The sequence below is a fragment of the Chelmon rostratus genome, chromosome 20, assembly GCF_017976325.1.
Source record: "Chelmon rostratus isolate fCheRos1 chromosome 20, fCheRos1.pri, whole genome shotgun sequence".
Classification (NCBI taxonomy): Eukaryota; Metazoa; Chordata; class Actinopteri; order Chaetodontiformes; family Chaetodontidae; genus Chelmon; species Chelmon rostratus.
The window spans coordinates 14243987-14255998 of record NC_055677.1 but is presented as its reverse complement, the minus strand read 5'-3'; the positions used below and the strand labels follow the sequence as shown (position 1 = coordinate 14255998).

The 12012-nt window shown below is 43.1% G+C and overlaps 1 protein-coding gene across 1 annotated transcript in view; it reads left to right on the top strand.

Annotated features, from left to right (window-relative positions):
* ctnnd2a (catenin (cadherin-associated protein), delta 2a) overlaps window positions 1-12012 on the top strand; it is a 198205-nt gene that overhangs the window by 116406 nt on the left and 69787 nt on the right. The window contains exon 13 of the mRNA XM_041961934.1: window positions 8802-8934. Within this exon, the coding sequence (XP_041817868.1) occupies window positions 8802-8934 (133 nt within the window). The remainder of the gene's footprint in view (window positions 1-8801; window positions 8935-12012) is intronic.

Below are 12012 nucleotides of genomic sequence, written 5' to 3'. Positions count from 1 at the left end.
TGCTCGAAAAGAAAGAAAGAGGACAAAAAAAAAGAAAAAATGAAATAACAGAGTAAAAACAAGGTTGTGTGGTAAAGATCTTTTTGTAAGTGGGGCGCCACGGTGCTGAAGTGAATTTACCCTGAGTGTGTGTGGGCAGCTTGAAGGATTCGCAGGTTTGTATAGGTGTGTGTTTGTGTTTGAGAGAGAAATAAGGGGGGAAATACTGTCAAAGGAAGCAAAAAGTTTGTGTGTATGTACGTCTGAGTATATCTATATATATGCTATCTGGCAAGTCCTCTCTTGTTTAATGTCAAGGCAGGTCTTGACCTCTGTAGTAAATGTCTCCGTTTTAATGTGAATCTGACAGCAGATGAATGTATTATGGACGTGTGCATACACACACACACATTCGCATGTATACACACGCCTGCAGCTGTAGACGCTGCTAATATCCAGCTTGACCTTATCAGTGTGGTGTTCACATGGCAGAATAATTCTGGGTAATTTGTGGTTGCGTGATGCACGCGGACACACAAAATGACCTTCAGCTGGGATGAAGCATGAAGGTGCATTTGTTGGCCATGCACACACACACACACACACACACACACGGGCATTGGCATGGGCTAGCATCCTCATTAGCATCATCAGAGCAAAAAATAGCTCACCTTTCTTCATTCAGAGGCCAGAGCAGACTAGTTGACATGATTGCATCTCGCCTCGCAAATCAAGAGACAATGGTGCAGTAATTTTTCAGAAAGCTCTCCTTCATCCACCAGTTTAATCTTCTGCTGCGCCATGATTGGCTGAGTGTAGTGGATGGGTATTTGATTGGTCAATTTGTTCACTTGTGTTGCGTCACTGCTGAAGTTAGAGTGGTTCTTCTCGGTCTTATCTGACATTATTGCAATGCATTCTGCTGATGGTGGTTCACTGATGTCAGTTCTCTCATCAGTCTGTGCAACAACCAACCCCAGTCTAAAGAGGGCCGGTACTACTCAGCTTAAAATCAAGCGGCGAAGTGTTCTCACACCTAATATTTAATCAGCTGTGCTGCTACTGTTGAGACCTTTGAGCAGGGGAAAGAGACAAAACATATTACCTGTCGGGATCAGTAAATCGTTGCTATTAATACTGCATATCAGCCATGTCTACATGTCTTCTGCAGGGCCATATTATCATGTGTTTCCTGTTGAGGCTCACCTATCGTCTACTTTTCTGTGATTGTGTGGATTTGCATGGTTGTAATGAAAACCATTGCAATCAGCCAACGTCTCTTCACATCTGTGTGAAGCTCTATCAGAACTGAACAGACCTCTTTGTAGTGATATACAGGAATGCAGGACCATAGTTTTCTTCCTGCACTGGGCACAGTAGAGTACGCAATTCATTCCCAGTGAGGGCAGCAGTTTGATAACGCCTACTTTAAACCGCATCATTTTACACTGTGTCTTGCTACAATCGAATTGTTTTTCGATTGAATAGATCTTCCGAGGGTACCAGGTTGTGCCTTATTCTTGCTTTAGATACAATAGAGTACACAGCTCAATCTTAATGAGGGTGTGATACATTGTAATGGTCTAGGTCACCTCAGCTTCTATTGGCCCGTCTAATGAATGTTTGACTGAGTGTATGTTTCACTGGCCTATTGTTTGGCTGTGTAAACATCCAGTAATTGCACTGTGTAACAGGGGAATAGTGCCACCGGGCTGAAAATTACCGATCAGCAAATGTGGGATAATAGCTGTGTGAATATGTGTGCCTTTTTGCCTCTTTGTAGATAGCAGAGTGCACGTTTGTGTGTCTTCAGTGCATATGCTATATGCAAGGTTGTGCGCTTGTGTGGGTACATATGTGTGTGTGCTTTATTGAATGCGTGCACGTCTGTGCTTAACTGCGGCATGTGTGTATGTTCAGGATGCAGTGTATGTGCATGCGCGCACACTCGTCTCTGAGTGTGTTTGTAAATGAACACCTGTCTGTCAGCTTAATGCCCTATTCGATTAGGGCTCCGATTCTGTGTGTTCAGCTAATTGCAAGGACTAGTGCCGGCATTTGTGTTTTCCTTACCCTGGCAAATCGCTCCATGGCCCTGCACACTAATGTTCCCCTTCACCGGCCGCACCCATGCCAGTCTCACACGTGCACATACATACACACACTTTTCTGCATTTTAATATTCAGGTAGACACACTTATCTTATTTTTTTGACCTCATCAAAGAAATCTAGTTCTATTTTTGATGCTCAGTGAAGAACCATAATTATTATGCCAATCAGCTTGAATAGCTTGTCATCAATAATTGTAACCCTCCTTAGTCCTCACATTGATAAATGCAATGGACAAGTATTTGAATGTCTTCTACTTAATGTTTTACATCAACCATGCACTGTGTAGTACAATATGAAATAATGATAATAATCAGAAATAGCACATACAATTGAAAATGGTGCATAATCAAATAATCATGTGAAATCAAAATATATTGGAATTTCTGAAGTTCCCCTTAACCTTGCTAGTGACATACAGTATGTTTCATCACCAGCCCCCCATCATCTCTCTCTCTATCACATTCATGTTAGTCACTCTCATTCAACACCTCTCATTCTTCTCACTCCGTCCTTTGTTCGCTTTTATTCAACCTCCTGAGCCTCCTATTCCCAGCTGGAAGATGCCACAGAGAAAGCATATTGATTTTTCTCTTCGTCTGTGTGGTTGCTGCGCGGGCTTTGGGTGGAAAAACTCCAGACTCATCTTAAGAGAGAGAGCGAGAGAGTGGCTGAAAAGCAGGGATGGAGGCATGTGTAGACAAAAGGCGGTAAAGAAGAAGGAGAAGAAGCCACGTGTGGCCACGAAAGCGAAGAAGAGACTACTCCTTCTCTGTCCGTTCTATTCATCATTTATCTCCTTTTCCCTTTCTGCAGCACATTCTCTTGCTCTTATTTAGGGCCTCTTGGTTTTCTCCTCTACTTTTCTCCTGTTTTTCTCTTTAAGAGTTACCTTCCGCGTGGAATAAATACTTCCAGTCTATATTTCCACGGAGAGAGGCGACCTGTGATTACCACAGTCATTTCCATTTGCTTGAGGAGTAGTGGGGCGGTAGAGGAGGAGGGTGGTGACAAGAGATGATGTGTTTTCACTGCAGCTGACTCACCACACTTTTTTTTTTTTTTGGTCCACTGTTTATTTCTGGATGGGTTTCATCCCAGGCTCCATCCACCCATCTCTATCTATCCATTTGTCTGCCCGGCTATTACGAGCATCACCCTCTCTCTTCCCCACCTTTCATTGATCCCCTTCACTGTGGCAGGGATTTGTGTTTGGTTCTCCCAGCTGCAGCAGAGCTCCACACAGACACATTTTTAGGAGAAGAGAAAAGCATGTGCAGGACATGCACATTCACTCAAGGCCGACAGACCACACAGAAAATCCAATGTGGTACGTAGTAAACAAGTTAAAGCTAGCATCCGTAATGACTTTGTATTGATATGTCAGTAATATTATAGATGATGTGATGCACAAAGTTGACATAAGAAGCTGCCCATATTCATCTGCTTGTCAGGTCTTAGCTGAATCCCGCCTGTCATGTCTGTAAGAGCCAAAGACAAACTTCAGCTTCCCTTTCAAGCATTTGTCAGCAGGGTGCATCAACAGATTTCTTTTTTTTTTCCTGGATAGCATCTTAATTAAGTTGGCCTTTTAATTAAGGAGACCCGGGACTACACTTTGAGTCAATGTTTGTGCATCCTCACCTACATCTTATTCTGTATGCTGTTAATTGGTAGAATTGCTCAGGTCTCCGTTCTTCGTATTGACTTCCCCTTCACGAACTCTGCCTGAGCATGCATACCGGAGCATCTGCACACACGGGTGCATACACATATGTGAACAGATGCACAGAGCAAGGAGAAGTACAATATATACTCATCCACACCACACTTACACATGCTGTAGACTCAAGTGTTTACACATCCACCCACTTGTTATTATTGATATCTATAGGCAGAAAATCTAAAAAGAGGGCCATCAGTGAGGTTGTTTATTAGAGGGAAAGAGAAGGTGCAAATACTAAGAGATAGAGAGGAAGAGAAAAGGTTGAGTGTGGACTGCTAGAATGATTTAATAGCCAATATTTGAAAAGTGTGTCATTTGCTCCTTTGTCAAAGTCAAACTCTCATTCAGCTCCTCTGGAGTAACACAAGAAATTTGATCACCAAGGCAGTAAATTACCTAAATTGCATTTTCTCTCTTTCTGCTGTTCTTCCTGATTTTTCCTCTCTACTCTCTCCCTCTCTCTCTGTCTCCCTCCCACGCTGCCTCTTTCTGTCTCACCGTCTCTCTCTCTCTCTCTCTCTTTGCAACGCAGTGATGAAGATTGATGTTCAGGTCCTAATTAGCATCTGCTTTGGTATGCACGCTGCCAGTCGGTCCATCCCTGACCCTCCAATCAGTTAGCAGACATGACAGGCCTTGTCCAATCAGATTAAGGCCAGCAGGACAGGCTTCCTGTGTGGAGTTGTCACTCCAGATGCTTTGTGGGCCCTGCTGATGGATGTGATTCAGACTGGGAGACCCCATTCATGTACACTTGAGTTTTCAAAATTGTATAGGTTGTGAAGATTGAGAATAAGATCAGATACAGTACAACACTACAGTCAGTGTGTTGTAAATCTTGGATTGTGCAGATGTTGTTACTGAAGAGTCTAGTTGTTTGAATTAATGGGATTTGATGTCTTATTGACCCATTACAACCACCTATGTTTTCAGTCCTGCTTTTTTTTTTGCAACACCTTTGGCAACTGGTGTCATGGCAACTGCGTTTTAGCAATTGCACAGAAAAAGAACAACTTGTGGATGTTTACAGCGCAGCCAAACACACCAATAACGAAGACTAAAGGAGTGAGTGTGCATCGTTTCCCAGCACAGTGACACTGAACTCATGATTAGATGTTGCCTTTTGTGTTGCTGTACGTTAACTGTGTGCATGTGCTCGTGTTTGCTCACTTCTGTAAGACGTGTGCTTGTTAAGGAGCAACAATATGAATATAAAGAATATGTATTCCAAGTCTGGGGACGGGCATGAATGCATAATTCATACTAACTATATCCCCGACCACTCCACTCTGCTGCCTCTCTGTGCAGTTTGACTCTCCATGAACACGAGACACTAAATTTCACCACCCAGTAGCGCTAGTGTTTTAGCTTTGTCGTTATTTATCATATTCTCCATTACATAATTCATCCCTCCACACCTTGCCTATGCCATTTCGTCCGTTTGGGTTCAGGGATACAGGGAACATGACAATGAATGATTCAGCAAGAGGAAGATGTATTGCTGTCACTCATGTCTCTCCCTCCAGCCTCAGCCTTCCTCCAACCAGGCCAAGGAGCTGGAATTATTCACAGCAATGATCGGCAATCTGTGTGAAAATCAGCATTGTTAAACATGGGGAATCACGGTTGTGCCCGCATGTATCCAATTAGTGACTTTTCAGATGAGATGAGCATTATTTTACGTCACCACATGTATCCGTGTGTGTGTGTGTGTACTTTACATCAGTGGTCATGTTGGGATTTCAGCTGTCTCATGAGACCGGATCATGAAAAGAGGGAGATGAGAAGAGAAATGTTATGAAAAGAAAGAAATCCTTTGATAATGCTTGCATTTTCATGTGTTTTACTCTTCTATCACGTTTCACCTCCCTCCTGTGCGTGTGTGTGTGCGCCTGCATCAAAGTCCTACCATCACACAGCGGTCTTTTCTTATGTCCCAGTTATATCACTCTGTCTCTGCCTCTACCTTCCCTCGCTCCCTCCCCCACCAACCCCCTTGCCACCTGCCTTTATTCTCAGTATGTCAGACTGTGCTCCTGCCATACCTAGTGTTTCCACTGAAAGTATTCCGCTGCATCACGCCCCCACACGCCTCAAGAAATGGCAAAATAACCCGTCTTACCAGGAACACTGAGCTCTGCGCGCCAACGGCAACACCTAATTTATTCTCGTACGCACCGGTGTGTCGTATCAGGAACATGTAGCCCCGGTTTAAAAAAGGCAAGTCAACAAATTGTTCTGCACTGCATTTATTACCACACGAGGCATAAAATGATAAGGTTGCAAAGAATATGGCGCATAAGTGGCAGCATCTTGTGATGCGGATTCCTCAAGAGCTGTGTGGGTATTTAATGTGAACCCTGCAGTTTTGCTGGCACTGCCTCTTTGATCAGTTCTCCTTTTCCCTTTCTGCGTGCATCCCGCTGGTTGACGTCACTGGCTTGTCACCCAGTGGTGCATCTACCAGGGCCGCAGCTCTCATTAGCACCTGCGTTGACATGACATCTCATCTGAAGGTTGTTTTCCCTCTTCCTCTATCCCTTCCTCGTTCTTTCCCTACCAGCTTCCTCTCGCGCGTCGTGCCCACAGTTGCCTTCGAACGCTCTGGTTTTTCCCCCTTAACTCTCCTTCCTCATTCTCATTCTCCCTCTGTGTTTCACTCTGTCTCACTCTCTCTCTCTCCCTACCAGGGCTTTTTAATTAATGGCGAGCCATGATGCTTATCTTATCAGCAGATCACTCTGCTTTCTATTAACTACACTGACAGAGCCGGGAGGCTGCGGGCGATGGATGACACGCACACACACACACGCTCAAACACACACATACACAGTCACGCACATTAACACATCGTCAGACACATACAGCGCAGACACAGATGAATATGGAAACACTTGCAAATGCGTGCACACGCACACATGCACGCATGCACACGCTGACAGACAAACTCACGCAGGAACTAACGGGCACAGAGACAACTGTGTCCGCATAAACTCACATCATGATCCTATCTTAATCTTGCCGCACACACACACACACACACAAACAAACAAACTGCCCTGATGGTATCTGGCTGTGTGATTTAAGGAGTGTTGTTTGAGGGTCTCTCCTCCTAAATCCCCTAAATGCCTTGGGAATCCCTCCCTCTTCTTCCCCTCTCTCTATCTCTGCTCTCCCTCCCTCCTTCAGTCCTGCTTTATGGCTGAATGAACACTTATCATTCAGCAGATAAAGAGCCGTCCACGCTGGAGCTTGCTTTATCTTTGAGAGCCATGTTTACTCCCCGTGAATGCTCTGCTTTTCACAGATGTTTCATAGACCGCATTCGCTTGATCCGACAGAGATGAGAGCGCTGTGTCGAGGCTTCATTTTCTGCTGCAGAAACTTCAGACGCACACACGCAGTCCTCCACCCCATCAATTTTAACTCTCCAGGCAGGTCAATTGTCCCATATTTACCACATTTTCATGTTTGGGGAGGCTGAGCTAGCAGGCAAAATAAATCAGCGTTTTCCACGATAGCTTGATGGGGATTACAGTGAGCCGCGTTTTGGCACAGAACAGTGAGCATGAAGGCAGAAACAACAAAATCAATCCTCAAACAACACAATCGATGGGAGCCGCAAAATTTCAACATAGGTTTTCTTCGGATCTCATCGAGAGTTGACAGTTTTCTGAAAGCAGGGAGAGAAAGAGAGAGCCGAGGAAGTAAAAGAGAAACAGTTTACAGAGTGGTTATTGGGAGGAAACATTGCAGCGGATTGTGGAGCCACACGGTCGTGCACATGTGCGCACGCACACGGTCGCCCACACTTCGTAGCACACTCGTAATTTCCTCATTTGGGGGACTGTAGCAAAACAATTATCAGCAGGGGATAATACAATAAAGGAGACCATTTCCTGGGTATTACCAAGGGACAAAACATTTATTTCACTTTGTCCAGTGTGCTCATAGGAGTGTAAACTCCTAATGGGAGACAGTATAGAACATAACTCACACCACTCACACTGCAGTCAGCATGCACACACTGGGAATGCTGTGTTGTGCAGTTCTTCAAACTTTTGAGCCCTTTGTCGAAGTTAACTCGAAACTATTCCAGGGCTTGTGTCATGTTTGTACTGAAATTCTCTATTTGTATGAGCTTTGTTGCGTTGTGTTTCACTACATCACAGGGATTCAGATGGCCCTCAGCTCACTCTTCACCGCACTAATCTCTGGGATTCCCGTTATTGCCAACCGATCATCTAAACAATCATCTCTGTGTTTGGGTTGTTTTGCGTTGCACTTTGTGCTTCGCATAAAACCACATGCTAGTCAAACTGTGCAGACAATAACTTGATGTGTTTTTGTCCTTGGATCTCAGTGGGGCTTCAGTAAGTGACACTTGTCTTTTTCAGACGTGGCAGCTACCATTTTCAAATGCAACTGCAAAGCTCCTATAAACACCCTATTTGTTGAATCATCTGGCCGTAGGGGGTTTAAAGAGGTTCAGAAGAATTGTTGTGTCGTTCTTCAGGGAAAACCCTACAAGTTATGTGCAAATAAAGTTGAAGCCAGACTTTTGCGTGTTTATTTGTTAAAGTGTTTGTGGCTGCCTGCTTAACCTGCTGGCCTAATCCTCACATGCTGTCGTTTCCTGTGCCTGGGACAATGACAGTGTTTTGACAAATTGGGCATTCACTGTATGATTTGCATTGTTTCTGTCCCACTGTGTTGCTTAACTTTTAAAGCTCTTTCCTATAAGACAACAGAACAAAGTGGATTTTGACACTTAAATCTCTGTTATTCATACTCTGTCTTTTTATCTGTCTGTCTTTGTCTGTGTAAACTGTGTGACGACGTAAGTGAATGTGTGAATATGGGCATGCTGGGATGAGCGTCTGTGATTTTACTGGACTACTCTCAGGTAATCTCCTGTGTGTGGCCAGATGCTTTGTTCAAGTGCTGCAGGAATCAAAGCGTCTCTGTGTGTCTGTGTCTCTGCAGAGAGTTTGGGTGGAGAGATCCGGAGCTGCCAGAGGTGATCCAGATGTTACAGCACCAGTTCCCATCCGTTCAATCCAACGCTGCAGCCTACCTACAGCATCTCTGCTTTGGAGACAACAAGATCAAAGCCGAGGTTTGTGTGTGTGTGTGTGTTTTCAGGGTTGTGCGAGTATTTGGTTAAGATCAGGGCTGCAGCAAAGGGAACATTATAATGATGAAAGCCATAAAAAGGTATGTTAAAGGAACCGCCTAAACGTCTTCTTGCAAGTTGCAGTTTAAAAATTCTGGCTGTTTTGAATTTTCCTGCGGTCGCTTTGAAGAAATAGAGCACCAACTAACCCATTCCACACGGATGTTCTGCATGATAAAGCTTGTTGCAATCTCCGTTCCTAAGCTGCGCCTTCTATTGAGTTGTAGCTATAGTGCCAGTAAAGTTCAATTAGTCCCAAAGTCACGGGTTTGTCTCTCAAAAGCAATTTTGGAGGGAATCCCCTTTGGAAATCACTAATAAACCCCTTAATAAGGCTAGAGGCACTCTAAAACAATGACAGTGTTGCATGCAGATGCGCTCACATCTAAACCCACAGATACACAAAATGTTTTTCTTTTCTTCAGTGCCCCCCAACACACACACACACACACACACACACACACCTCCCCACCCTATATTACTTTCAGAATCAATTTACCACTACGTGCCGGTGAGGGCATTGGCATTTTTTTTTCTTAAGAAATTAATTTCAGTTGAGTCAGTCAATAGCCGCTTCTGCAACCTCATTGAAAAGTGAAGCCACGTCGCTAAAATGCTCATTCACACACAATTACAAAGGAACGCGAGCAAACAGGAAAAAAATTGATATTAACTATCTTCAAATGCAGGCAATTAAACAATGTAAACATGGAGACGCAGCTACTTTTCATTCACACCGACCCACTTACCCGCCCACACGAACAAAGACATACAGATACAAAAATTCAGTCACACATGCAAAAACATCACACTGCATTCCACTCCCACTACCTCAGCAACGCAGCTCTGAAAGAAACCAAAGTGTTCATGTCTTTTGTAATGGGTGTAATTATTGCCTGAATGGAGGTGTCCAACAATGGAGAAAATAGCAACAGTGTATTGACAGTGGACGCTTTGGCCTGCCTTCATCAGTCTGCTTGATTGTCTCGATCAGGGCCCAAGGCACCGCTAAACACTATTTACACAAATTAAATCTGGAAGAGATATCAACCAACCAGAATTGACGCTTTGCATCACACCAAATAAAAGCAGGCATTCACGCATATCGCACGTATCTATACACGCTCTGCCACATGTGCATACAACGACAAAATGCAGCTCATGCATTATGAAGCACCGACACACACACAGAAATGTGCCCTCAACCATTTGTCTTAAATAGTTTTTAATGAAAAACAACTTGACGATCACAAAGCCAGATACTGGATATTAGTTTAGTTGAAGATCCTTTTGCTAGAATGAAGCAAGATGTTGTGAATCTCACGGTTCTGATGTGCTTTTGTACTGTGATGGGAATAATGAATTTGTTTTGTTGCGATAAATTAAAATACCATTTGTTTTTAAAGCCGTGTTACGCATGGAACAAAGCAATGCACCCCTAACTGTTACCAATGGTGTTTACTTTCTGTTTTCTACATTATAATAGTGCTTCTCTTCAGTTTAGCATTTACTTTGTTCTCGTCACACTTAAGAGTGAAAAAAAATGCCTTTTCCTCCTCCATTTTCTTTCTGAAGTGTTTAAGAGCTCAACAGCACCTTTTACCGCATTACGTTTGATCAGCTGTAACACGTGCTGTGGAGGCATCACATTAACGATGGAGCACATCTCGGAACATCTTGACGTCTCTTTCTCATATCGTCTTTATATCTGTCAGTATTCATGAAATTTCAATCAAAGGAAACTCAAAAGAAAGTTGCATAACAAAATAAGCATTTCATGGCCTTCGCGAGAGAGTGTGTGAATGGTCGTTGGTTTTATCTGCCTATTTCATCTATTGATGTGTCCTCAAGTTGCATGCTAAATGTAAAAAAATGTGTTTTTTTGTTCAGTGAACCTTTTAAGTACCTCGGTGGATCTTCAAGGTTGTGACAGAGCTGTACTATTTTCTTTTCAAGTTCCAGAGTTGAAGAGTAAATGTCTTTGTTCTGTTACAAAGGCTACAAAGCATATGTAGGGTCATTAAGGTGGTACAACTCAACACTAATCCCATACAGAATTGTTGGAGTTTGGCTCTCTTTGCTACCAACAGGCAAATAAATAATGTTTTGTTAATTTTGAGAGGCGTAGATAAAGACCAGTAGAACTGCTAGTTTGCCCCACTTAAAGCCGTGCAATACATTCACCGTAACTTTTTCTTTTTTTTTTAGCGACCTGTTTTTAACTGTTTTTCTATGAAGTGGGACTTCACTTGATAGAGTTCTGTGATAATTCACTAATAGTTCTTCATCCTCTCCACATCCACCTGTTGACTTCTCAGTCCTGCCCCTCACTGTTAGCAAGAATTTAATATAGATAGTCCTTCAGTTGATTTAAATGACCAAGATTACAAAAACTAACAGCAAATTAGCTTATTTATTGTTTTTAGATCAGTGTTCTTTTGATTGTTAAATTCACATAGAATGTACATCTGAGCAGGTCCTTGGGGTATTTCACAGTATCTTCCATCAGTGTTGACTTCCATGAAGGTTTTGCGAGGAGGCTATGTTTAACTTTGCATGACACAGGCATCATTCCAATCAGCCAAGAGGAACATGTGAAGAGCAAGACCAGCGAAGCATGTAGATCTGGTTCTTTTTATGGTTAGAAATGTGATTTTTTTGTAAAGCAATTCAAATTGATCGAGTATATTTACCTGGAGGACAGATTAGTAATTTCGCCACAGAAAAATGGCAGGATTTTTATGCCTGTAGCACTCCCATGTCGTTGTAGTATTTCACATCTGATGTACCTTATATTTGCTGTCTGATAAAAGCGTGACACATTGCCTCTGTCAGATATACAACAGATGTCACTCAGCCTTCAACCTTCTTTTCACATGTCGCATGTTGTAAAAGTAGTGCTTAGTGCTGTGGGTGTGGGTGAGTTGGTGGTTGGGGGGAATGTTCATATCTGTAAGCTTGCCTGTTTTAGAAATAACCTCCGGCAGCCGTAGTTGAATATGCATTTCAGTGGCAAATAAC